The 27,257-nt window shown below is 44.2% G+C and overlaps 8 protein-coding genes across 8 annotated transcripts; 3 read left to right on the top strand and 5 right to left on the bottom strand.

Moving 5' to 3' along the window:
- Window positions 1-92: 92 nt before the first annotated feature.
- Window positions 93-5,209, bottom strand: L199_006642 (uncharacterized protein; the record flags this gene model as incomplete). Its single annotated transcript, XM_064892340.1, has 8 exons — window positions 93-116; window positions 186-275; window positions 345-2,615; window positions 2,671-3,625; window positions 3,683-3,818; window positions 3,875-4,081; window positions 4,150-4,793; window positions 4,905-5,209. 8 exons carry the CDS (start codon window positions 5,207-5,209, stop codon window positions 93-95), a joined length of 4,632 nt encoding a protein of 1,543 aa, XP_064748412.1.
- Window positions 5,210-7,528: 2,319 nt separating this feature from the next.
- Window positions 7,529-13,340, top strand: L199_006641 (uncharacterized protein; the record flags this gene model as incomplete). The annotated part of the gene is made up of 7 exons (XM_064892339.1): window positions 7,529-8,283; window positions 8,334-8,659; window positions 8,704-9,370; window positions 9,418-11,663; window positions 11,726-12,253; window positions 12,309-13,173; window positions 13,241-13,340. The coding sequence occupies 7 exons, from the start codon at window positions 7,529-7,531 to the stop codon at window positions 13,338-13,340; spliced, it is 5,487 nt and encodes a 1,828-aa protein (XP_064748411.1).
- Window positions 13,341-14,045: 705 nt separating this feature from the next.
- On the bottom strand, window positions 14,046-17,263 carry L199_006640 (uncharacterized protein; the record flags this gene model as incomplete). Its single annotated transcript, XM_064892338.1, has 16 exons — window positions 14,046-14,110; window positions 14,282-14,390; window positions 14,453-14,538; window positions 14,625-14,660; window positions 14,740-14,959; window positions 15,090-15,211; window positions 15,289-15,366; window positions 15,430-15,536; window positions 15,591-15,708; window positions 15,850-16,014; window positions 16,100-16,158; window positions 16,222-16,230; window positions 16,299-16,489; window positions 16,595-16,675; window positions 16,828-17,144; window positions 17,212-17,263. The coding sequence occupies 16 exons, from the start codon at window positions 17,261-17,263 to the stop codon at window positions 14,046-14,048; spliced, it is 1,815 nt and encodes a 604-aa protein (XP_064748410.1).
- A 414-nt stretch (window positions 17,264-17,677) lies between these two features.
- Window positions 17,678-18,248, bottom strand: L199_006639 (uncharacterized protein; the record flags this gene model as incomplete). The annotated part of the gene is made up of 3 exons (XM_064892337.1): window positions 17,678-17,822; window positions 17,899-18,174; window positions 18,241-18,248. The coding sequence occupies 3 exons, from the start codon at window positions 18,246-18,248 to the stop codon at window positions 17,678-17,680; spliced, it is 429 nt and encodes a 142-aa protein (XP_064748409.1).
- A 795-nt stretch (window positions 18,249-19,043) lies between these two features.
- L199_006638 (uncharacterized protein) lies at window positions 19,044-20,701 on the top strand (the record flags this gene model as incomplete). Its single annotated transcript, XM_064892336.1, has 7 exons — window positions 19,044-19,101; window positions 19,160-19,296; window positions 19,371-19,433; window positions 19,519-19,832; window positions 19,973-20,150; window positions 20,301-20,436; window positions 20,523-20,701. 7 exons carry the CDS (start codon window positions 19,044-19,046, stop codon window positions 20,699-20,701), a joined length of 1,065 nt encoding a protein of 354 aa, XP_064748408.1.
- A 317-nt stretch (window positions 20,702-21,018) lies between these two features.
- On the bottom strand, window positions 21,019-22,277 carry L199_006637 (uncharacterized protein; the record flags this gene model as incomplete). Its single annotated transcript, XM_064892335.1, has 3 exons — window positions 21,019-21,375; window positions 21,636-21,781; window positions 21,971-22,277. The coding sequence occupies 3 exons, from the start codon at window positions 22,275-22,277 to the stop codon at window positions 21,019-21,021; spliced, it is 810 nt and encodes a 269-aa protein (XP_064748407.1).
- A 400-nt stretch (window positions 22,278-22,677) lies between these two features.
- L199_006636 (mitochondrial-processing peptidase subunit beta) lies at window positions 22,678-24,890 on the top strand (the record flags this gene model as incomplete). Its single annotated transcript, XM_064892334.1, has 6 exons — window positions 22,678-22,743; window positions 22,853-23,056; window positions 23,311-23,608; window positions 23,838-24,348; window positions 24,407-24,560; window positions 24,684-24,890. The coding sequence occupies 6 exons, from the start codon at window positions 22,678-22,680 to the stop codon at window positions 24,888-24,890; spliced, it is 1,440 nt and encodes a 479-aa protein (XP_064748406.1).
- A 429-nt stretch (window positions 24,891-25,319) lies between these two features.
- Window positions 25,320-26,631, bottom strand: L199_006635 (uncharacterized protein; the record flags this gene model as incomplete). Its single annotated transcript, XM_064892333.1, has 2 exons — window positions 25,320-25,405; window positions 25,521-26,631. The coding sequence occupies 2 exons, from the start codon at window positions 26,629-26,631 to the stop codon at window positions 25,320-25,322; spliced, it is 1,197 nt and encodes a 398-aa protein (XP_064748405.1).
- Window positions 26,632-27,257: the final 626 nt, after the last annotated feature.

The following is a 27,257-nucleotide window of genomic DNA, read 5'->3' as shown; positions in this document are numbered from 1 at the left end:
TATGTATATAAACTCGATCTACATTACATTTTGATCCATCCGTTCATGATGATATTGCCTTGTTCCGTAAATCATGCTCGTACAGAGTCCAACTAGAACCGTAATGCAGCAGCAGCCTATTGCCATACACCATATCAGTAAGAAGCCCAAGGTCGCCGCTGAGATGGATGGCAACGTCGACTTACTCTGATATCAGCCAAAGTCAAACTTGCTTTACCGCACATCTCAGTAAAGATACCATCTTTCAGGAACAGATTTTCAGGCGTATCGAATTCCTATAATAGCAATTACGATTCGGTCAGCTCAAGTCGAGATTGAAACAGAATATTCTCAAATGAACTCACCTCAACTTGTCCATCAGCCATGACCAAAATCCTATCATAACTCAAAATAGTCTTCAACCTATGTGCGATACACAACAAAGTCTTGTCTTTAAATTCATTTCTGATCGTTTCCTGAATCTTCGCATCCGTCTCCACATCAACACTAGCCGTAGCCTCATCGAGCACCAATACTTTCGTATTCCTTACTAAAGCTCTTGCCAAAGATACGAGGGATCTTTCTCCCACTGACAAGTTTCCTCCCTCCTCTTCAATGACAGTATCTAAAGTGAACCTCTTCGAATTGGCTTGTTGTTGCTGTTTTTCATTCTCACCATCAATCGAAGTTGATTGACGAGGTGAATTGGATATCAAATGAGCTCTTCGAAGGGTATCATAAAGCTCAATATCGGATTTGGTATTAAATGGATCAATGTTGGATCGTAATGTTCCACTGAATAATAATGGATCTTGAGGTATGATTGAAATACCTGATCGTAAATCATTCAAACCAATTTTCGATACGTCTACACCATCAATCTTGATTGATCCACCGGACAATTCAGACATCCTAAACAAAGCAACCATAATTGACGATTTACCTGCACCGGTTCTACCAACCACACCAATCTTCTCTGATGCTCCCACATTCAAAGTTAATCCCTTGAGAACATCGGGTAACTCTTCTCGATATCGCATCTTGACATGTTTGAATTCGATCTTACCTTCCTCAGGCCAGGATTGAGGAGGTTTCACTTCGTTGATCTGATGAGGAGCTTCTTGATCTAATTCATTGGCATAGTGCATTATACGTTCTGCACCAACCATATCATTTTCCACTTCTGCGACTTGTCGGACCAACCATGAGAAAGATTGTTGTACAGTGATGATGGTCGATAAACCCAATCCTCCAGAAGCAGCCGATACTTTATGTGAACAGACCACGATGATTGCGACGGAGAACGACAAGAGCGAGCCTAAGAAGTCCAATCGGAGACCTAACCAACGTTGATTGATGATTGTAAGGTAGTAAGCTCGATTTTCGACGTCCATTCGATAGACATTATCCTTGAAGAATCGTTCAGATTCACCGTAAGATCTGATAGTCGCCACTCCAGAGAGTGATTCTGAGAAGTGCGAGTATAGCGAAGATCGAAGGATCGAGTCGATACGCTTGAACTCTCTTGAAGACCTTCGGTAGAAAGCGGCATTGTGGACGTAAAGTAAAGACACGACACCCATTGCGATAAGGAAGTAAGGTTCGACAATAGCAAGTAAGATGGTAGCTCCGACGATGTTGGACAATGTACCGACTGCCATCCTCATAGCATCCGAAAGGGTATTATCGATTGTATCTGTATCCTTGGAGAATCGATTCATGATCCGACCAAGAGGAGTGGTATCGAAGAAAGACTGAGGAGCAAACATAACTCTTGTGATGGCGTTCTTGTGGATTCTGACCGAAGCGAAGTAGTTGATCAATGCGTTGGAGAAACCTTGGAAGAACATCGTGATAGCGGTCAAAATACCCAGACCAGCATAGATTCCCATGTAAAATCCATTTCCATAATCCCACTTGTACTCTTGCCACCATACTAACCAATAAGATGTGATCACGTAGGTAGCTTGAGCGAAAGCGATGGCGACGAGTAAGATTGGTAACATGAAGACACCATTACCCGCTTTGAGGTACGCCCAAAAAGTACCTTTTTTGAGGGCACCGGTGTTTCGTTCTTCAGCTTGCATAAGGGCATGGGCGGTACCTTTAGATACCATCTTGGATCGATCATACTTGTGAGCGGGACCAGATGAGTTCATAGCTTCCTCTTCAGTTTCAAGAGCTTCTTCATGTTGTTCTTCGTTACCAAACTCCCTGATCAATCTTGCGAAAGCCCCATCTCGTCCCTTGAGCTCGTTGTAGGTACCCATCTCTCCAATGTGTCCATCTTCCATCATGATGATGTTGTCCACATATGGTAAGAAATGCAAAGCGTGAGTGACCAGGATTCGAGTTTTGTTGTTGAGCGCACCGATGATGGCATTGAAGAAGAGCGCTTTACCTACACCGGCATCAAGAGCAGAGAGTGGATCATCGAGAGCGATGATATCGGCGTTAAAATAAATGGCTCTTGCGATGTTTACTCGTTGTTTCTGACCACCAGAAAGGTTGATACCCTTTTCACCGATCTCTGTTCCATCACCATCTTCGAGGAGTTCGAGATCAGGTTCGAGACAGGCATCTCGTACAGCAGCCCAGTATCGTTCTTCATCCCAAGGTTGACCAAATAAGATGTTCTATGTTTAACTGTCAGCTAATGCAACGTGGAATGACGTATGTATTCGAGCTTACCTCTCTGACTGTGGCATTCTGGATCCAGGGAGTTTGAGCACACAAAGCGGTAGACCCAGAGAAAGTGACTTTTCCTTCAGTTCTTCTCATCTCACCCATTAGACCTTGTAACAAACTCGATTTACCGGAACCGATCGCACCGACTATAGCTGTGAGAGAGCCTTTAGGTATACTGAGATCGATATCATGGATTTGGAAGATCTTCGCTTCAGGTACAGCTTCCTTCTCCTTGCTTTCGTCAACAGCGGGTATACCAAAAGGTGCACCTTGACCAACAGCTTGTTTACTTGCTTCTGCATCGTGAGGCCCACCAGAGGCCATCTCAGCTTCGATTTCGTCCACTGCAGTAATCTTTTTGGTCTTCTTATTCCAGAACATCCTTCTCTTCTTCTTCTGATCTTTGACTCTAGTCTTGGGCTCATTGGACTTAGGTGTAGGTTTGCCGGCTCCGGGATTTTTACCATATCTTCCTTCTAGCTTTTTCATCATTCCATCATCGTCTTCTATCGGAGCAGCATCCCATGTGAAAGAAGCATGCTCAATCTTGACCGCTTCTTCCTGAGTTCTGTCGATTCTCAGGTTTTCCGAGATCAGTTCGGCATCGAAGACAACTTCCAATCTTCCTAAAGCGTTGAGAGCATCGGCAACAGCTGACAATGTCATAGGCCACATCATCAAGGGCATCCTCATCAATTGGAAAAGAGTGATAACAGTGAAGATGGTAGCAGCTTGAAGGTCGTGAGAAGTAGCACTGTAGGTGATGAATGAAATGATAGCCGCCAAGGTTGGTAAGGCCATGGCGAATGCCATCATACCAGATCGGAAAGTCAAAAGCGATCGAATATACTTTAATTCCATCCCTCGGATATTATGGACTTTTTGCAGGAATGGATTTTCCCAGGCCATATATTTGACGATTCGCATTCCGCCCAAGATCTCTTGAAGGAGTTTTGCACTGCATATAGCGATGATGAGCTCAATGGTCTGCGCAAGATTTCGACATTTAGCTTACCGTTTATCGGTCCATCTTGCAGCTTTCTTACGTATGGCGAAGAGGTTCTTCATGAAGATCACTTGTAATGGTGTCATGATGAGGAGGAAAGCAATACCAGGTAATGCGGAATAACCAATTTGAACCAAAAGAATGACTATCGAGAGGTTGTCAGCATTTTCTTGTCTGTGATGTAGATAAAGGAACACGCACTAATAATGATGATCATTTGGATCGGGGCAGTCCAGATTATATGGGCGAAACCGGCAGCAAAGTCGATTCGACTTGTATCTGTCGATATGTGATTGACGAGTTTACCATTGGGTATCTCACCTCTGGACTTCTGAGTGAATCGAAGTGCTTGTTGATATATACCTGAAATGAGCGCTGCTCTGGATAACACCCCGACACCCATTGATCCTATAGCCCAACCATAATTTACGAATCAGTCGCTGTCCAATCAGTGTTTGGGAAATATTTCAACTTACGAATGAAGTAGTGGTGTATGCTCAAACTGGATGTTATCAACAACAACAGCAAACCTATGGCCATACCCACACCATTACCGATCTTAGGTTTTGGGGTTCCTAGTGTATCGGCAAGCTGCCAATTGGTTGACCATTTGATCAGAGCCCTAATGAGCAAGGGTGTGACGGCTTGACAGGCATCACCGAAGAGTTTGATGACACCTGCTGATACGAAGTATAAACCGAAAACATCATTCAAGGCTAAAGCTAAAGAAGCATGTTTCTTTCCATGCTTCTCTCGATATTCTTTTTCTCTCTTCTGCCGATTGGGTAACAGAGGATACATCATTCGTTTACTGAACGGTAAAGGGGTATTTGGATCTGTTAATCTCGCGTTGTATTCGTTGGCAGCTTTTGTCCTTCGAGCGTAAGATATCAGGAGCTTATCTGCTAGACGTTTCGCTGATCGAGCTTCGTCCATTTTCCACAGATCGGTATCTTGCAATGGACGAGCGGAACCCAAAGCCATCATCGGACTAATCCAATTGAAGAATAACGTGTCCCAGAAATTGGCGGTCACTTCTGGTGTCACTTTCGCGTCGTCCAGGGTGAGAGGTGGTGGCGGTGGGGGATGTTTGGGTTTGACGAAAGGCAGGGAATGTCTCCTGTTTTAGTGAAAATGTATCAGTATGCATGGTCGATGAAAGCAGGATGGGTATAGATGGGAGAAGAGACAAGATCGAGGAAGACGCGTGAAAACATGAGAGTTGACTCACCATCTAGGCTGCGTATATGGACCCCCATCGACATGCTTCAAAATCTCTTTACCAGTCTTCTGCTCCATGACCACCATTACCTTTCTCTTCGCACCTTCATCGTCGATCTCCTGTATACCTCTTTCCTCGTATTCCTTAGATGACGATGCTCCCTTTTCGTCTTCTCTACTACCCTGCGATAGCTTCTTCTTCAGATCCTGTTCATCTTCGCCTCCCACTCGCGTCGATACACTGTGTGATGAGGGTGCAGGTGCGTCGGAGGGAGTATATGGTGATGGATCGAGTGTAGTCGATGAAGTGACCATCTTGAATTTGTTGGATCAATACTGGATGGAGAGGGCGTTGAGTTGTAGATGATCAGCGAATCTGCTTTGTATCTTTTTCGATACGTGTCGATCTGTATGTATATGCCCGATTCCTTCGGGAGGCCGAAGGGGAGAATCCAATCTTCGATGGGCGACAGTGGACCAGATTCTTATCGAATTATTCGAAATCCAGACCAAGAAGATAGATATTTTGAGGTTGAGAATGTAACTTCCCTTTGCAATTGTGCTATCTTGAAGAAAGCGATTGAGAAGCGTTGGATAATTCTGAGGATGGATCGTATGGGTCGATATCGAGAGGCAAAAAAGTTATTCATATGAGGTGACTCGGAGAAATCCGATGACGGGGGGATGACTCTCAAATGTAACGGGAATTTGTCTGATGACGATGATCAATCGTGTAACTAGTCTAAACGGGAATGACCAAGCACAGGCCTCAAGTATGACCGAGGTCGATATGTTTGATGCTCAATGTAGGTGATGCCAATGGGAAGGTATCCTATCCGTCTCTATGGTTTGTCAGCATGGCATCTATCTCACTTATGTTATTTGTATGCATGCGGTCATGCTGCTTTGTGTGTATTTTTATCCTTACCTTACATTTGCTTTGCTCTGTTCGGGGGCCGAGGGGTTGGGCGGCAATTTTCCTGCTGATTCTGGGAATTCTGATATGATCTCACGGACTTGACCGTTCCTTTCGGATCTTGGTCCAGATCACAAGATCATCATCAGCGTTGTGGGAATCGGACGCCTGAGAAGTATGAGTTTATAGCGGTCATCACCGCCCGCATCCGCACCCGCACCCTACTCTACAGACATCGCCGACGTGTCTAAGTTAGATAAGCTTGACACCTGAGTTACCTGTACAGGTCAAACCGTACCCATGACTCACACGCGATGCTCGTCTCTCGATATGAGGCTCTATCCCCCTTCAGCTTTCAACAAAGCGGCGGATTTCCGGATTCTTGCATTACCGATACAAAAGATATACTGTATGTCGGTTGACATGACGCTTAAAAACACCGAAGTATCGTGGAAAGGAAGAAATCAGAAGTCATAACATGGCATGGGGTAAGCAATCAGAACACGAGTCTCAAATAAGAAACCAGAAGATACAATTCTGCTCAACATTCACATCATCGGTGTTGGTAAGGCGTTTCGGCCTTTGGGGTAAGAGGTGGAAGGGTAACACTAATGAAGATGGAAGAAGCCTCGAGAGCGAGTAACCTGACAACCAAGACGTCACTACCATCACTTTCTCATGTTGCATCGCACTAACATGTCTCGTATTCTTAAGCGAGAGTGCTCTTTTCTATGGGGGATGGACCGAGCTCATGGGATGATGGGATGATGGGATGAAGAATCGAGTCTAGATTGTGTGGATGTTTGTTTACTTGGTTGGATGAAAGTGTCCGTGCGCTGTTATTTGTTTTTTCGCCATCAGATACCATACTACCACACAATCAAACACCCCTTGCATGCATACCTTCCTCATTCTTTCTCTTCGTTTCTCGTCTTCTTCTTCTTCTTCTTTTCCGTTACGTCTGTTTTGCGAATTTAACGATTATTCATGATTGACGATTGACGAATGACGATCTGACGATTTCACGACTTTGCTCCCTCTCACGACATTCTGGATTAGATGAAAGAGACTGACTTGCTTGCTTGTAACTTGTTGGTACACTTATCAAGAATATCGCCATCCACATATCTTACCCAAAAAAACCGTCACTCGGATCTTTACTCGACAGACCACCCATACACACACAATCACCTCCTTCAACACTCATAATCCGTCTTCTCACTTCATACTTGATACTTCAAATGGATCGTCAAACATAACAAACATACCTTCAAACCTTTCCTATATCATCTCGATCCCTACACAGCACAGCGTAGAATATCATTCAACGTTGTTCTAGAACAGCTCCACACATCGCCCAAACATCTTTCTTCATCATCAACCTGGCCTATCGGATGTCATCTTAAGAGTTATTCTTTCATCACAACTGCATTCGTCTTCATCCATCTTAACGAAAATCTTCGCAGATTAGACAGTCAATCTAGACGAAAGAATAATCATTATACCCACAACTTTTACGATTCCTTACGATCATTACGAGTTACGACGACATCACGAAGTAAAATCAGTCACGTTTCCTACATACATCGCCTCCCCCTCAACACTCAGAACCGTGCGTGAAACCGACATTTATAACATACTATACGTTTCACCATCGCACTCCATCAAAGTGAATACAGTAACGAATATATATGATATAAGATATGACGATCATCAACATGACCCACTCCTCTTCACTCTTCTCACCGAATAATCATATTCGACATTCCCATTACCTCCAACCCGATACCTCCAACCTCGTACCTCCCCAACCTCCAACAAGCTTCGGTAGAAGTAATGGATTTCTGAAGAAGATACCTTCTGTTCTGTTCAACAAGGAGAGAACCCCAATCAAGAACAAATCAAATAAAACCAAGTCAAACATCTACGTTGATCCTCCTTCCCCTCAACTCATGAAATTATCTACTGCCCAACCTCCTTCATCGACCGTCGACCATATTCCTACGATCGTAGGCGAGAAGGATAAAAAAACCAAGAAACCCAGAAAAGCCTTGGCGGATTTGTTCGGTTGGGGAAATCATCACAATCACAACAACATCCAAGTACAAGCCCAGCCTGTATCTCCTATACTGGAGAAGACAACTTTCGCTCCTGCTGTTGCACCGAAAGACAACCCGGCTATGTTAAAGAAATTCCAAAGACCTCCTTCCACCAAATCTTCCGCCTGTCATCCAGGATCATTACGACCACCAGTCCAACCTGCGGTCGTATCGAGACCTTCCATCGGAGATGACCCTTTCGTCAGAAATGGACAAGGTGCAGAGGTTGTCGAGCATGTCTACAGACATGGTGCTCAAACGCCTTCGGCCAAGAGTATCGCTCTTGATCGACGAGCAAGTGTTTCTTCAGGTAAAGCTATGTCTTACAAGACAATATCCAGCGATGTACACAGTACGAAGGAGGTGACTGAAAGGTAAGTTAGACCGCGATAAACGACAGAGAGGTGAGCTGATCACTTCATAGATTCCAACCAAATATGACTGGAAACACTGTGGAACAACGACGAGTATCAGCTCCTCTGGCCTCTGCTCCGCTTGTAGATCTGCCCCTTAGATCAGCATCTCTTGGTAAGCTTCTCGGAAGCACCATGGCTGCTCCTCTTCCTCAGCTTCCTGAGTCGCCTATCGAAGCAGAAGAACCCCCTAACAAAACTCTCAAGAAGGAGAAGACTAAATCTAGAGTATGGGGACTACTCGGTAGAAACAAGTCAAAGAAGGAGAAAGTCAAAATTCCATCAGAAGGGGAAGCTCCGGCTTTACCTGCGAAAGAAGCATGGGCTCAACCAGCAGGTAAGTTGAGTGTAGGACATACAAGGTACTGATATCTCTCTCAGCTGCTCCAACTACATCGTCGCTTTCGGCTCATATCGATGATAAATACGCTGCTGCTACTATCAAGTCCAACGTTAGCTCAATGCGATCTACCAACCGTCAACGACCCCCGTACCTTCACATCTCAGCACGGTCTATGGATGCTGGTGAACGAAGATCTCCTGTCACCGCCTCCACCATGTGTTTCCCCAACTCCGCTAAACTATCGACATTTGGTGATCAAGAGTCTTCGCCCAACACCACGCCTTCCAAGTATCCTATCAGCTCTGGAAGAGGAGGTGTCTGGGAAAGTGTCGTCGGTACAGCTGCCACTCGAAGTTCCGATGGAGAACCATGTCAGGCGATTGAAGCTTTGATGGGTCCACCTCGACTTCCCAAGAGGAAAAGCCTCACTGGTCTCTTTGGTGTCACCATCAAGAAGAGTTTCGAAAGGATTAAGCCTTCTTCGTCACCAAGATCTCATGCTTCGCTCTTCCATCTTCATCGGATCGACGCTTCTCCACCTCGAATCGCTGCTGAACCTACTCTCCGCTCTCTCGCAGAGGAAATTGAAGAAGCATCTGAACCGTTCAAGACAGCCATCGTGCCTTCCGACAAGTTTGTCAGTCGATTCTCAGCTCAAGATGAACCTAAAGAGAAGAAAGCTGAAATCCTTCGAAGAGATCGTGAGTGAACTTTGGATTCTGAACAAAGCTGACCTTTGTAGCGAGTCTCAGGAGAGTCGCGTCGGCCACCGACAAACTGTTTACTCTGGTTTCATGTCTCGATTTCTCACCTGCATCCAGCAACAGTCCTACGCTGCACCATATGGGATCACACAACTCTCTCCGAAAAGGTCTCAATGGTAGTCCCACGCCAGTTCGTCGTGTGAGGTCAGCCATGCTTGCCAACAAAGCTAGTGGCAGCTCTCTTAAACCGCCATCTGTCAATGTCAGCCCTCTCAAACTTGCTCTTCACCGTGCTCAAGCTGCCGCCAATCACAAGAAAGAGTTAGAACCTTCATCTCCTCCTAGAGAAAGTCTGGTCCGCAAAGGCATGCGAAATATCTTTTCACCTCCTTCACCATCTCCTGTTCCGCCTAAACATGGGAAACCTTCAAGGCCAGCGGAAGATGTCATTGCTGCTAAGGTCACTGATGAACGGGTCGGTATGGGTCAGACTATGGGACCTAATATCATACAAGATCGGACTCTGTCTATCAAAGGTAGCATCGCATCTGATGTACCCGCTGATCTTAAAGCGTTCTTGGGATCTACTGCTGTTGATGAGGTTGCCTCTTCTCCTGGTAAGACAGCTGTCCTTGGTTTGCCTGCTCCACCACCGAAAGATCGAGTTCCTGTCCGTCGACCCGGTCCCGCACCGCCTGCCTTATCATTACCTCCAGTACCAGATATGCCTCACCCTCAGGACAATGACATAGCTGCATCCAACTATTCGCAGACTGACTTTGATCACACCGAAGAACATGACCCTAGAGACTCAATTTTCAGTGACATGCTTTCTATCGGTAATAACGATCATCGAAATACTTTCGATTTCACCAGTGAATACGCTTCTCTCCATCAAGGTGATCAACGTGCTTCGTTCGTAGAAGCACTCAAGAAAGTCAACAGCGCTCAAATGTTCTTGCCTGGTGCTGCTCCGCCACTTCCTGCTCTCCCGATGGACTCGTCACTTGCCATTTCGACCTCCGAAGCTATACCATCATTCCACATCTCTAAACCATCTGACAGTACTTCCATACATGACAGTTCTGAAGATGAGGATGACGAGGAATACGACGCCGATGACGGAGACGATGAAGGTTTGGAACATTCCGCTGTGATTGGTCGAGTGACAGGTTTCGCCAAAACTTCCCCTGTACGAAGAGAACCGTTCAAAGGTCAATTTGCATTCCAACAACATGTCGCCGCCATGCCTCGTCAGGGCAGTCACGCTTCTTTCGGTGCACCTGAACCTGTCCTTGCTGTTCCTGATGTCGCTCCTACCCATGGACGTCGAAGAGGTCACCACCGAGGTGAATCTGGTCTGAGTATTGCAACTATGTCAAGTATTGGTTCCGTCATCGGTACTGGTAACGAGCGTGAATACACCAACTATTTCGAAGTCAACTTTACAAACCAAAATAGTCATTCTCGTCATCAATCTATCACTGAGACCATTCACGAAGCATCGGATGAAAATTCACCAAAAAGAGTGACCTCTCAAACCTCTATGACAAGTGTCAACCAAGTGGGTGCCAGACCTACCACTCGAAGGGGCCACCATCGTCGAAACTCCTCTATCGTATCTGTTGATTTACTCAGCGAGACTATCGGTCACACCTTCTCCGTCGGTCCTCCTATCAGCTCTCGCAACAGCCGTTATGGATATGTCAGCAAACACCGCCGAAACGCTTCTGGAGATAGTACCTTTGGTCGACCAGACTGGGCGGCTCATCGACGACATTCCTCATCCATGTCTACCAGTTCCAACTTCTCGATATCCCAGATCGTACGACCTGGTCTTGGTGATAGGATGTTCCAGCTCGATGGTGGTGTTCAACTGACCTCTATAATCGGATCACCACCTGATCAACCATCCGATTCCAGACATGTTCAAAAATCGTCTTGGGATAGTCTGTTCGATGGTACCAAAAGTAGAATTGACGATTCATTATTCGATAGCTCCCACCACCACCATTCCCGAGATTCCATCTTTGATTCTGATAGCTCCTTCAACCGATCTTCTGCAGATGTCGATTCACTATTCGGACCTGAGCAAACTTCCGCGAAGAAGGACTTTTTCCTCAAGAGACTTCGACCGATTTCCACTGTCAGTACTGCTACGAGTGTTTCCAATGGCGATGATACTTTCCAACACGTCCAGAAGTACATGCAGAATGTGGTCACTCCGGTCAAAGCAATGGCTAAGGAGTTTGAGGCTTGTTTACAAGCTGACGGCGAGGATATGTCAAATATGAGTAAGTCTACCAGTCGTCAAGTGATGACGGGGAAACTGCGCTGATCATTTCGTCGTATGTAGCTCCTCTTGGAAAAGTGAGACCGAAAGCCCACACTGGACGTCAAATGCTCGGTTTCTCCATCTCTCGACCTCAGAGACCTGGAAGAAGAAGACCTGCTCAGCTGATCATCACTGAACCACCTCTTGACACACCTGGTCTTACTTCTCCTTCAGCATCCGAAACTTCCAGTCGACTCTCTCTCGATACTAATGCAGCTTCGATCACTCTTGGTAGACGAACCAGACCGATCGGTGCTGGTCACTATCGACAAAAGTCCTCTGCTGGTGTCAATGTCGACGCGACCATCCATGAGATGCCTTCGATGGCTACTCTTCGAGCCAACAAGTCTTCTGACAGTCCAAAACCAAACAGTCTCATCTCACGAGAACCTACCATTGTGGGTGTAGATGACTTGGGAGAGGATGAGGAATTCGATAGGATGAAATCTGTTAGAAACTGGGTCGAATGGGAGAGAGAAGCTGTTGATGAGTTTAGAAAAACCAAAGATTGCTGGAGAGATAGTGAAGAGTCTAAACATGCTTTAGAAGGTGAGCTTCATGTCTCCTTGCCTCAACGACATTATAGCTGATTGTTATATTGTAGATTGGAAAATGCCCACCACTACCCAGGAGATCGCTGCGTTCCTGGCTCAATCCACTCAAGCATACAAACCTTTAGATCAGTTACCATTGGGTAAGATTGCTCATCGACGTAAATCATCTTTGAGCGATTCCAGAGGATTATGTTCACCTTACGGATTACCTTTACCTCGACCTGAACCTTTGGTTAACAAACCGAAGATGTCCCTGACTACGAAATACGAAAAGAAGAATTCTACTTCTTCCACCATATCAGCGTCTTCCGCATTCGCATTTGCTTTCCCATTCCCTGATGATGTACCTGAAGCGCCTTGTGCACCTGCTCAACCGATCTCGTCAGTATTCGCTCAGTTCGTTACTGATAATTCCACTCGTACTCCGCCTTCACCGCCGTCTGCTAGAACAGAGGCCAAACCTGCTGTTCCATTCCAGTGGAATTTGCCCTCAACCTCGACTTCAACAGTGGATCATTTCGGAATCAAGAAGTTCCTTGAAACCGACAACGGTGATACTGCCAAAGAAGATGATAAGAAGAGGAATAGAGTGACTAGTACAGCTAGAAGACAGGCACTGGGATGGGGTAGAAGAAGAAATTCCGATGGGCCTGAAAAGACAATTGGATTAGGCTATAACAGATATGATGCTGTAGCTATACCCAATACGGCTGTACCTCTACAAACGAAGACTACCAATTATCCGACGAAATCGAAGAATAGCAAGTCTGAGATGATGAAAGATAAGAGAAAACAGAAGATGAATATATTTGATGATTCATTTTCGTCCTCTTCGAATCCGAATAATGATGGATCAAGGAAGAAGTCATCTGTGAGAGGAGGAATACAAGGTCAAGAAAATGATAGTACGAATGGGTAAGTTGACAAGCAATCCCATATAAATGATAAAAGGTCACATTGTTGACGGCGAGATCTTGTATAGACAAAGCTCGAAAAGTAAATTAACTGCTAAGACTCGATCTCCTGTCAAGAAGAGGACGCTGAGACAGGTGGCCAGTACACCTAGAACTTTGAGGGTATGAAATTAGTGAATGAGAGAGGATGATTTGCTTTTGCTCTGGCTTGAAATGAAATTGAAAAAGATATGGAACAAATAGGGTTGATAAATTCTTTTTTGCTTTCTGCTTTGCTTTGCTATTCAATTATTCAAGGTTTGTCTATATGTATATCTCTTTCTTTTGCTTCTTCTACCACATATTTCTTACTGTATTTAACAATATATCGGGTTCCCGTTTTCTGCTGAGAATATCTAAGATATTCTTTTTTCCCCTTTACTTCTGCTTCTGCTATTTGGACATTGAACGTAAATATTCACATCACGTATACATACAATAAGTTATATCTAGTCTTGTCAACTAATCGTATTATATCATAATCATTGATTCGAAATAAGACTTATTCGACAATATATCGTATATATAACGTGTGATCTGGTTTTCTGGTTTGTTGATAAGATATGCAATAACATTGGGTTTTGCGAAAGTGATAGCACCAGTATCACCAGTCGCATCATACGACATCACTAAACTGTGTTCATTAGGTCATTATCATCCGTCTAAACTGATTGTTGATCATAAACCAAAATCTATTAATTTTGAAGTGAAAATACTGTACGAAGTACAATCTTATTCGCAGTCATGTAGAAGGAAAGAGCTCGCTAGAGCAAGCAAGAAGATGCTGATAAATCACAAAAAAAAATGGAGCGTTGGAATTTGGGACTGGTCGTATCATCGAAAGTTCAGTTTGATGAGGAATAAGAGGATATTCATGGATACGTGAACCGAAGCCCAGCCTATGGACACATCAATTAATGTATCAGCTATACTTTCGATCTCAGTACTGTGTGCGAAGGTAAAGTAGATGAACATACCACATGCAGGTACTATAGTGTAATTGAGGATACAAGATCAGTTCTAGTCGTCCCTCGACTCAGAGACTTGGTAGCATAGATAGTCTGACTCACCCAATTCAGGATATTCTCTCATCTCATCCAATCCTATCTGAGAGACGTTCACTCCAAATGCTATAGACATGAGTAACCTAGCTATGAAGGAGCTTATCAATTCGGAACCCTGATAGCGTGCACATAACATGTCAGCTCAGGTACGACCCCCTTGTATACGAATTTACTCACCCATATGATCGAAGAAGCTATGAAAGTCAGTGGGAAGGTATAGGGATCTTCGGGAGTGGGGTCGAATCTGAAGAAAGGGTATATGTCTATTCTTGGTTGCATCAGCTCTTGTACCTAGATTATTATGTCCTGGTACGGTAAAGATAGTTGTTGAGATGTGAGATAGACTCACGCTGATTAGGTCCAAAATGCAAGATCGATAACCAGCCTATGCATTCAAAATCAGATTAACATAAACATCCATCCAAACAGCCAAACAGGCCAGAAGGTTGGATGACTGGACATACCTAAAAACCCAACCATCGTTACATTCTGAGCTAAACCTCTACAATAAAAGCTAGTCGCAACATTTTCGACATGTTCCTCCCATGGTGTAGGATATCCCACCAATAACTGTAACAATCGATGGTATGTATGTGACATCTGTAGAGGGAAGATGATGATGACTGAGATAGACGAGAGAAGTTGGACAGTAGCGTATTGAGTGGGTGAGCGTAATCGGGCGAACTAAGGTATGAATTGACTGTCAGCCTAGAGAAACCCTTGAGTTGTACCACGTATATACTGATTGGACTGAAAATGGAATGATACTACGAGTGATTATGAGAGTCTTGAGATGACTACTGCCTGAACTCACCAGATTACGATAAAATACATGATATACCAATTGGAAGAACAATTTGTACAAGAAAAGTAAAGCTCGACTTCGGACTTTCGAGGATAAGATGAAGAATGATATTTGCGCTAGTAGCTGGACAGCTAAAGGTCATTCACCATCAGCTCAAATTTCATTATGAGGGAAGTGTATATGTTGATCTGATGTGTTGCACACTCACTGATCACCCATGAATATACCCAGGTACCAGCATCCAAGGAAGTGTGAGGTAAAGTGGTCAAATACAAACTTGCATATGCTACAAGAACACATTTATATTGTCAGCGTTTTCCAAGATCAATATATTCGTGATTGAACTCACCTTGTCCTGCAATAAGGGAGAAACAAGCGATAGCCAAACAAGTCATGAACCATAAGAACCTTAACCAAGATGCCGGAAATCGTCTTGATAAATGGCCACCTAGGAAGCTATCGGCGAGAAGTCAGCTATGACATTGGACTCTGTTATCAAAGTTAACACACATCTGCGTAACGGTCGATAATGGCTGTCTATAGGTATGTCTTTTATCCCTCTTCAATTTCGAAAAACATGCTATTGCCGGCATCAACATAGCTATGAATGATAGAGTCACCCAGAAGGCTATTTGAGTGTAATTCAAACCGATTATATTAGCTCGGCCAACATCGATGTATAGTCAGTAGCACTATCTCCGTAGGATTTTATTCCTATTTTCTGCTCAGTGATATGGATGGTGAAAGTGAAGGATACCATATCACTCACTCTTCCTCTCCCAATCAACTCCACCATCCACAGGATCCTTATTACTCTCCCACCTTTTCCTCAACCCGAACAAATCGAGATGATGGGCTGCTAAACCCAATAACAAGGTGGATGACCATGTTAGGGCATACGACAGTTTACCTCCTAGTTTAGATGGCCACCAGTCTGCGTGTACAGCCAGAGAGAAGGACAGAACAACAGGTTTACGTCAGTATGTGGATGTCTTGGCTTTTGGTTAGCTGAGACTCACTAAGACGATAAAGTGAGAATAAATTGGTAATAAAGAATAGAGCTACAGCCAAGTACATCCTATATGGTTTGTTGAGTCAGGCCATCATTTAATCTTGTATCAAGTGGTGTATCTATGCTTACCCAAAATACCTGAGAAGACGAACGTGATCGTTATTCAGCTTATACACCTATAAGGACATAGTGGAAAGTCGACTTACCAAATCAAGAAGAAATAGAAATTCACATCTAGCGGTAAATCCCTCTCCTTCCCTTCATCTCCATCTCCATCGCCAGGTGTAGGCGAAGATGGATCGTCTTTCGGTTTTTTAGGCCAAGATGGAATTTCGGGAAATGGATCGTCTTTGTACGGGTCAGAAACTGGGAATGGAAGTGAAACCCATATCCAGACCTGTGTCAGGGGACCAAGCAATTCGTAAAGTCAACCACTGTTTGATACTTGTAGGATGAAGTTGGAATGAGGATTGAAAGTCTAGAGTATCAATAACAGACTCACCACCACACAAGGTAAGATGACCAGGACGAAATGTCTCTTCCACCATGAGTCCAACCATGTATTAACGGTATTCCTACTTGGCTAACGTGTCGTACCAGACATCAGAAACATTCAGCACTTTCTTTTCTCACTTTAACAATTCAACATGGTAGGATATTCAATTATTTCTTTGAATTCACAATCCAACCAATTCATCCATTCAAGCCTTGATGGAAGACGGGAGATGTACTCACCCGAAAGAACCATTTAGTCCATCTTCCATTACCCCCCTCCTGCCTTTGGCCTTGTATTTGTGAGGGATCGATCCCACTCAATCGGCGAAGTTTCCTCTTATACCTCTGACCTGGTTTACCCAAACTCAAATGTGAAGTAACAGCTTTCAGATCTTCCCCCAACGATTTGCTCTTCCCTTTCGCTTTACCCTTTCTGTCGATATTATTGACTAAAGGTCTATTCTGAGTGGAAGATGATGATGAGGATGATGGATCTGCCGTAGAAGGGAGAGGTAAGGAAGGTCTGATTTTCTGTTTATGAGGTGAATTCGTTTTATCTACCTCCGTACTCTATCAGCATAAGATATAGATGAAAGAGGAGAGGATCAAGAGAAGGACACCTACCCCATAATCTATCTTGAGCTCTCTCAGAGCCTTTTGAAAGAGGAGTGAACATTGTCTATTACTTTTCGTCTTCGTATGCACATTGGTGTCGTGTCCGCGGGTTCTATGGTATCACTGAGTCATGGTTCTGGCTTCCTATAGCCTGTTGGAGTTTGTCGAAATCATTGAACGTGCACTATAACTTACCGAATTAATGGACGAGCGGTTATCTTAGCTCACGGTCGCGTCATATCAAAAGTCAAACTGACATGGTAATATCCGGTAAACAACAGATGACAGACATGATACTGAAATGCATAACTCGTATAAATTTGAATCGGGTTATATATATATATATACAACAAATTATGTGACTGGATATGACTAGATATACATACAAGTACAAGCGGACGAGATCGGGATCGACCTTATCGAACTATTTTTGATGTGTGAAAGTTGGTTTTCTTTTCCAACGAGTACTCTACCATTATTCGGTGAAATATCGATATCCTTCGGGAGTAGGACCAGAAGGTAATTGATAATTCTTGGTCTTGTCTTTACCTTGACGGATCACATCTCCTACCGTCACTTGGGTGTCTTTGTTGGACAATTGAAGATCGTCATATATTCCTCTATTCATACCAATCATACACATGTGTATCACATCAGCTTCGATATTTTGAGAGAGAATTGTAATTGCATACTTACAATAAGATTTCACCCTTCGCAGAAGATTCCATATGCCCTCCTATAGCTGAGAAGATCCTAGTTTTGTGTGATTGATCATCAGGTTTCCAAGGTTGTTTATCGATTTCGCTGTGATTGTATTTGAACGAATTGCCAAGACTTGATGAAGTGGGTGAAAGAGATGTACCACCGGGAGAAGTTGGTTGAGCATTTGTATTGCTTGAAAGGGTTCGTCTGATGTTGATAGGTGGAGTTGCAACTATGTCTTTCAGCGCGGATGATGATGAAGTAGGTGAGCTGACGAGATACGAATGATGTATTTAGTGTCTGTGAAGGTGATTTGACGAAGTGTATTGAACTTACTTGCTCATCTTGTAACTGGTTCACTAATTGATGTCCTCCGGTGTTACTATGAATTGGAATTGGATATAATGAGTTGAGGGTCAGTAGAGAAGGAAAAAGGAAAAAGAGAGAAAGAGAAAAAGAAGAAGGTAGAATGGAATATTGAGTCGCTTTATATGAGTGCGTTTGTGTTGGTCAGAAGGTCATTTACCTCGCAAAGTGACTTCACCCATCACCATCCTTTGTATGTCTTCTATGGTGTGCAGTGTCTATGGTCCGTCCTTTCATCAATAGATCAAAGGATCTTCCATCGTCTTCTCTCATTCTCGTTTCTTCGGTATACGTTATACACGCCGAGTTGATCCGACCTTGACTTGCATCAGAAGGCATCTTCTTGTTGTGTCATCGAGGTCCAGAGGATGACGACGTGCATGGTCATGATCAGCAGACCATCAATACAACCCATTCGTGAGAAGGCCTGTGTGGAGTTTATGTGTCGCCGATGAGCCAAGTGGATCAAACCATCTTCCATAGGACTCTCCATAACGCCGCAGGGGGTACCTCTGCTAGGTATCCGTTTCGCAATGTTCCTACATCCAAGTTATTCATGAAGCGCAATATGCAGAAACCGTGCATAACATACAGATTGCCCATGAGCCGGTCCGAGCTCAACCACGTGGTTTCAGTCCAACGGGATCAAAAAAGTCATCCGTCTCTTTCATCCGCTGGACCCGTCCCCAACTCAACTTGATCATTACAGACAACAACATTACATAGAATACCTGACTTGGCTCTCTCCATTGCTTAGACAAGATACGTCAAAAATGAGAGGATCAGCTCAGCTCACTGGCCTGATACGCTCCACAAGGGTATCATTAACTTGTAAGATCTTCCACTAATCTCCATCCGTTGGTTATAGCTTACAATGTTCATTTTATAGCCCTTCGAAATGTACGATATGCCACTACTTCAATGAGGATGCCTGCGATGTCACCTACCATGACGGAAGGTGGAATTGCAAGCTGGAAGAAGAAGGAAGGAGAGAGTTTCAGTGCTGGTGATGTTTTGTTGGAAGTTGTGAGTGCTCTCGTTCCTCTGACAAGCAGTAAATCCGAAAGGGAATCAGGACTGAAGTTGAGCTATAACATCAGGAAACCGATAAGGCCACAATAGATGTTGAATCTCAAGATGATGGAGTGATGGGAAAGATCATTGTGAGTGAATATATAAAATTCCAGAACCAATAGACTCTTATTGTATCTGTATTTATCGAGCTGATCCTGGTGAATTGTGTCGTAGGCCCAGGATGGTTCATCCAAGATACCAGTCGGACAAATCATAGCTATCTTGGCTGAGGAAGGTGATGATCTGAGTGCTATCACTATACCAAACGATTTATCTCCACCAGGTCAAGGTCAAGGTCAAGGTGAAACTTCAGCATCAGCTTCGAGTAGTGAAACATCAGCACCAAAAGAAGAACCAAAGAAGGAAGAACCTCAGGTAGAAAGTAAGAAGGAACAACCTTCTTCATCTGGTTCGGAGCAGCATGAGACCGGACATGGTCATAAGGAAATCAAACATTCTCAACCTATCTTCCCGAGTGTAGCGAGATTGTAAGTTCCAATCTACCATTTCACACTGCACATTATCCAAGACTTTGGATTCAAAAACCCAAACATCCTGTCAAATCCCCCTTACCTGGATCTAACTTATTGCCTGCATGACACATGACTGACGGTTGGCCATTTCATAGATTACAAGAATCCCCTCTGACATCCGAACAAATATCCAAACTCAAAGGAACAGGTCGACATGGAATGTTAACCAAGGGAGATGTGTTACTAGCTTTGGGCAAAGTGAAGAATGCTTATGGGTCGGCGGAGAAATTGAATTTGGATGTGATGGGCCCAAGTGGGAAGAGAGCAAGCGAGGTGAGTGGAGTCGAGCTTGATCCGGGTAGCTAGTGGAATAAAGAATTGGGGAAGGACTCTTGCCTCTGGAGGTGTTACGGATCATCTTGGCGCAGTCTCAGGATGTGACATATTTGGTAATGCTGACTTTTCATTCGTTGCTATTCATAGAACAAAGCGACTTCACCTAAGGATGGAGCTGCTCCAGCTAAGAAGGAAGAACCCCTCGATGGACCAGCTTTACGTAGATTGATTTTGGCTGGATTATCAAAAGCTACCGAACCTGCTAAACCAGTCATCGATCATTGTGAGTCACAAAACAAAAATCTATATCACCTTTCCTCTTTCACCTTATCCCTCGCGACCTCGTGCTAATGTCATTTTCATGCTCAGCATCCCTCCCTCCCTCATCAGATTACGATTTCGATTCTATCATCTCTCCCTACGCTTCGCTCTTACCTCCCCCTAAACCACAAGTCAACATCCCCTCGGCGGACAAGTTGGCTGAGATTGAAAGTACTGGATTGAGTGGAAAGGGAGCAAAGAAAGATGAATGGGCTGGGTTGTTTTGATCGGATCGGTGTCAAACTGATTGAGGCTCAGTATTTTGGTGGGTGAAATGCTAGGTCACGGTGATGACAGGATGCATATGGATTATAGAGTATTTGGTCGCTCTTCCTTTTTTATGATTCAAATGGGAATGATATTCATGCATTATTTGCTTTGTCCCTCCGTTCCTCGACTCGTGATGGATCCACTGATTATATCTATGAGACACCCTGGTACAGATGACTTAGCCTATGTGAAGGGTGTATCTTGCAACTAACCTCACGATACTTTGCACATTAATTATATTCATCTCGGTTCATCATATCATTCTACTCTCATTCTACTTCTTAACATTAAAAATACTCAACAGCGCGAAACAGCCATACAACAACCCCACAGGATAAGCCACTAGCAACCTCTGATGGTTCATCCTCAAAACAACGACGAAAATGCTGGATGCTGAAAAGGTACACCAGGCGATACTGATCGAACTTAATATATAACCTATAGCTGAATCTATACCAATACCCATACCTATCCCACCTAATCCCACCATCGGAAGGAGACAGTAACCCAATACTGAGGCTGTGCGGTAGGCGTCAATGCCCGTTTCGGACATTAGGTTGAGGAGGAGGTAGATTGCTGTGGTTCCTAGGAGACCTACACCGTAGATGTATGAGAATTGGGGTTTACCAGACTATGGCACAAAAAGTTAGCATAATCGAAGTTCATAGGAATGAGATAGTACGGTATAAGAAGATCAATTGAGAATTTACAAGGATGGAGATGCTCAATTGTGGTAGAAGTTGATGATTATGCAAGACAAGACAAAACAACAGGGCGAAGTCGAAATTGAAAATCAGGGATGATATCAATTCGCTCTTATTCAAGAACGAGAACGAGAATTACAAGGAGAACAGAGAAGTGTAATGACAACGAGATTGAGTAGACACTCACCAGTAAGAGAAAGAAAGCAAATGCGAAACAGAAAACGAATGGACCTGCCAAGTCGGCATCGTCCATTATATTCTCGTTGACCCTCGCTAATGGGTTGAGGACGGTGAGGGATTTCTGTAAGATGTGCGAAGGGTTTATACCGAGTTCTACGAATACATGAAAATCAATAGATAAGATAGTTAGCTATATTCTAATGAGGTATACATGGCTCTCATATGACATCAAGTATGAAATGAGATCCAAATCCATCACCCCATGATGATAGAGGAAGAGAACAGAGTGGGGACTACATTCAACAAGATATGTTATGCAACACCTCAAATCAGATTACTCACCCTCCATCAAACTAGGTTCACCTTCAAAACCCCCAGTCCCAAAAGCCTCCCACCATTTTCCTTCACCAAGCATCATCCTACCATTCGCCATATTCATGTTCCCCGTTGCTCCGAATGCCGAACTGCCCGCGCCTACGCCGGGACCTGAAGGCCCCATACTACCTTCGAGAGAAGATCTCGAACCGGGATAATAAGGTGATCCGGATGGTCCGCTGGGTTGACCACCGAAGAATGCCAGTGGTTCGGATGATGAGGGAGGGGCGTAGGGGGAGTAGGAGTTGGGCTGCTGTTGGAATAGGTGTGACATCGTGATCGTGATTGTTTTACTGAAGGTGAGGGCTGTGTCTCCGAGTGCGATTATGTGACTTCACTGTGCTAGTCTGAGTGTTGCTGCTCTACACTTTGGTATATTGATCACTCGTATGTTCTCACTTTCATCCACAGAGAGTTGAGAGCGGTGACGTGCAGGTACATCTCGTCGCGTGTCATGTCCTACAGGCTCCAAGTGCCACACATCGGAGTTATAGCCTGACTGCTGGTTACTTCCGAGTTGCGCCGTATTCTGCTCAAGCTGACTGGTTGATCGCTTTCATCTTTGGACGATGTGATGGATGGCACTTTGTCTGTGAAGCTTCGAGATATTCATACATCATCCTATATCTCACCAACCCATCCTTACCTATTCCTTACCCCTCATCTCCATCAAAATGGTAGCATCTCGACTCATCTCACGGGCTATCGCTCGACCACCCGCCCCAAGGGTACTCAAACCTGTAAGTATCGCATTTTCACCGGACACATGGCCTCGTCTACGTATTTATACACAAAGTAATGAAATTCATGATATGGGTATTGATCTTTTATTTCATTGGTGATTTATAGACATTCTCAAGATCGCTCGCTGCCGTTCATCCAGTAACTCTCCCTTCCCAAGATCCAGAAACCAAGACATCGGTATTATCGAATGGACTGTCGGTATCGACGGAGACGATCCCAGGATCGCAAACTTCGACAGTGGGGTTATGGATCGATGCTGGATCGAGGGCTGATGCGGACGGTGCTAGTGGAACGGCGCATTTCTTGGAGGTAAGTCAATGGCAGTTCGGGGTGGGATGGGGGCGGTGTTCATATAACGGTAGCTTGGGGTGGGATGGGGGAATACTATATATACCAAGAGTATATCTAGTTACATATCTTTGGATGATATATAAAGTTAAAGGGAGGAGATATAATAGGGGTACCGATCGCAGAGAAAGTCTGGTTGAGAGGGATGAAAGTAGTAGTGGAGTGACCGAATTTGTAGAAGTACTTTTACTAAATCAAATACGAACCTGCTTTAGCACCTCGCTTTCAAGGGTACCAAATCCAGATCTCAAACCCAACTCGAACTCGAAGTCGAGAACATGGGTGCCCACCTCAACGCCTACACCTCAAGGGAACAAACCGTCTACTACGCCAAGGCTTTCGACAAGGACGTCCCTCAAGCCGTAGACATCTTGTCTGATATCTTGCAGAACTCGAAATTGGAGGAAAGTGCCATTGAGAGGGAGAGAGATGTCATTCTGAGAGAACAAGAGGAAGTTGAAAAGCAATTGGAAGAAGTCGTCTTTGATCATCTGCATGCTGTTGCTTACCAAGGTGAGTGAATATTCCTCATATGGGGTGTGTGACGGAGAGGGAGACAACATTGTAAGGGAATGAGCCAATGGGAGGGAGGATGAAGTCGTAAATGGGGTTACCTTCGATTTAGGAGGGATGAGCGTGTAACCTCGTCGATTGCTGAGAATAGATCCAGGAGTGACAGAGAGAATATGCTCCGAATATGGATGTAAGACTAACACACTGACTCACGCTTCCCCCTACCCAGGCTACCCCCTCGGAAACACCATCCTCGGTCCTAAAGAGCACATCAACTCTATCTCCAAATCCGATTTACAAAACTACATTTCCAAGAACTACACCTCCGACCGAATCGCTTTAGTCGGAGCCGGATCAATCGAACATGAAGCTTTGGTCAAACTCGCCGAGAAACATTTCGCCAACTTACCTGTATCCTCCAACCCCGTTCCATTAGGTGGACAAGCTCATTCCCCCACCGACTTCCTCGGTTCAGAAGTTAGGATCAGAGATGATACATTGGACACTTTGAATGTTGCCATCGCCGTTGAGGGTGTTTCATGGAAATCACCAGATTACTGGCCAATGTTGGTCATGCAATCCATCTTTGGTAATTGGGATAGATCATTAGGTGCCTCACCATTATTATCATCTAAATTATCTCATATCATCTCTTCAAACAACTTGGCAAACTCTTACATGTCCTTCTCCACTTCGTACTCTGATACTGGTCTTTGGGGTATCTACTTGGTTTCTGAAAAGTGAGTGTCGTCGATACATTGAATATCACTGGAGCATCAAAACTGACTTTGTTTACAGCCTCATGAACATTGACGATCTCGTCCACTTCACCCTTAAAGAATGGACCCGAATGTCCATATCCCCAACTATCGCCGAAGTCGAGAGAGCCAAACAACAGCTCAAGGCTTCCTTGTTATTGGGTTTGGACGGTACCACTGCCATTGCTGAGGATGTGAGTGGGAGCTTCCTACACAGTTCCAGATCCATCAAATAACGCAAAAAAAGCAAAGATGAAATGGTAATTCGTTATTTGTCAAAGCACGAGCTGACATTGTTGTCTTTCCGATGAATTCAGATCGGTCGTCAACTCATCACCACCGGTAAGAGATACACCCCCAAGGAGATCGAGCGATACGTCGATGCCGTCACACCCGAGGAGATCCAACGTGTAGCCAGGAAATACCTCTATGATAAAGATATCGCCATTGCCGCTCTTGGTAGAACTGAAGGTCTCTTCGATTATAATAGAATCAGAGCCGATATGTCTTCTATGATCTACTAAGGGATTGGCCATCGGGATAGATTTTGCGCAAGGGGATATATAAACTATAAAAAATACACTACTATGCATTTATCTCTGCTTCAAATTCGGTTGCATTGTGGAGATGATACAGATTTCTAGCTTGTCAGATCTATTTGTTCTGCTTCTCTTCATGGTCATAAATGTGAAATGAAATGAGTCTACCTTGTACTTGGCAGAAGTGCTTATTTTCTCAACTAGTAGATTCAGATTCTGACGGTGGGGCAACAACCAAACATTTTCCGATCGAATTTTCTCTACTGTAACATACCAAGGTGTGAATGTTTAAGGTATGAGATGAATATGGCCCATGCTTTGCGTACACGTACATATATACCTAACTAATGTATACGGATGTAAGTATAAAGTGAATGGTATTGAACAACTTAATCAACACCTCTTGAACCAATCCTAGTAAGGTTTGAATCGTCTATTCTTCTTGAGTTCTTCGACTTTCTGTTTATCCGATTCAAACTTGGAACGCAATTCGGCGAGTTCTACGAAATGGAAGATAGATAAATTAGCAACCGCAACCTCACAACTTGATATGGTACAAGAAGCAAAAAATCAAGTCGTATTTTAGATTGGATTATATTTCATTCTCAAACTCACCTTGTCGTTTCCTCTCGTTCCTCTGGAACTTGTAAAAGTCCTTCAATTCTCCTGCCCCACTTCCTTCCTTCTTCTTCTTCAACTTCTTCTGGAAGTTCGTCGATGCTACACCGACTCCGCCCTTTCCAGTTCCAAACTCATCACCTCTCGCACCTGCTCTTCCATACCTGCCTGATCTGACCACAACCGTGAAACCATCCTCATCCACCAACGCTCCTGCGCCCTGAGCTTTAGCCCTTGAGGAAAGTAATAATCCATGTAGATGATCGAATCGGTCCATCGAGGAATCTGCATATTCTTTTACGGCACTTAAATCAGGTCGACAAGTGTTATACAACGATGTGTAGTATTCCAATCCAGCAGGTTCTGAAGGGTATTTTGTGAGATTTATCGAAGATGGGGTGGAGGACATTAGACGAGTGATTGATATCGGATCTAGGTAAATGATATGACACGAATGACTTCCCGATATTCCTAAAGGAGATTGACGAGGGTTCAAATTTGGTAGATTGATTATCTCAGGTACACTGGGGGGTAAAGCGTTTCTGGCATTTCGACGCTGTTGACGTCTTTGGTTCTTGGTGAGTTTGATTGGTATATCACCTTGAAATTGTAGTTGGGGTTTTGTGTTCTCCCCTTCTTCCTCATCCTGTTCTTTTCTTCCTTCTTTGGGCTCAGCATCATCATCATCTTCGTCTCCTTCTTCATCGGAATCCGACTCCGAGTCTACATCTAATCCCTTTACCGCTTTCTCCAAGACATTATCTCCTCCATGCGACCCGCCCATCTTGATATCCTCCACTACCCCCCATTTACCGAATATACCCCTCAGATCTTGCAATCCCGCATCTACAGGTAAATTAGTGACGAACAGTGTTCTATCTTCTGGTAAGTCCGCTTTCCCATCGGAAGTAGAGGACTTCGAAGTGTGTGGTCGAACGTATATATAGTGCGTGGTTGGTTTGCTCGATGAAGGTGAAGGCAGGAGTAGAGGGATAGGTAGGAAGTTTGAATATAATTTTGATTTTGATTGATTGTTGCTCTTCCTTGATTTCGACGTAATTGTCGATGTCAATTTTGATGATGTTGCTGGAGGCTTAGTTTTGGGCATGGTTGTAGTTGGTATGGGCTGTTGTCTCCTGGATCTATAGAATGTATTGAGATCAGATGCACTCGATAAATTGAGAACATACAAAAAACATACACAGCTACCAGATTCATACTCGTTACTTGGCACTTCATCCAATTTTCAACTTTTCGATTTCATGAGGACAAGCAAGCGGCGATCACCGCCAAGCTCCTGATGACATCACGAGAAAACCGTTAGGTGGGATTGAAGAACCTCAGCTGAAAGTGATGGGACGAGGCAGTGAAGAGAGCGAGCAAGCATACATACCTTGAACGTATCACACATATATTGATACTCCGATGGGTCAGAATGCTTCCCATATGCCTCGCACTTAGGGGGCTAGTGTATAGAGTACGTAAAAAAATGCATCCTCGATTCCTGGTACTTCACGATTGACATCGCATTGGGTACTGGATTGGCAAATCCTCCGAGATACGAGATAAGTCAGGTAGATAACCGGAGCAGTACTTTTTTCCATGTTCTCCACAATCACATACTGCTTCATTTCAGTCGAGTCCACATCATCTACGGCAATGAGCGCGAACCATGCCCATGTCTTAAGCTTTACGTTAAGACCAGGACCCAATATCCATCCAGCGCCGTCAGCG

The sequence above is a fragment of the Kwoniella botswanensis genome, chromosome 1 (genome assembly GCF_036426115.1).
Source record: "Kwoniella botswanensis chromosome 1, complete sequence".
In the NCBI taxonomy this organism is placed as follows: domain Eukaryota; kingdom Fungi; phylum Basidiomycota; class Tremellomycetes; order Tremellales; family Cryptococcaceae; genus Kwoniella; species Kwoniella botswanensis.
Note: the sequence above shows the minus strand (reverse complement) of the source record. Positions and strands in the feature narration are given on the sequence as shown.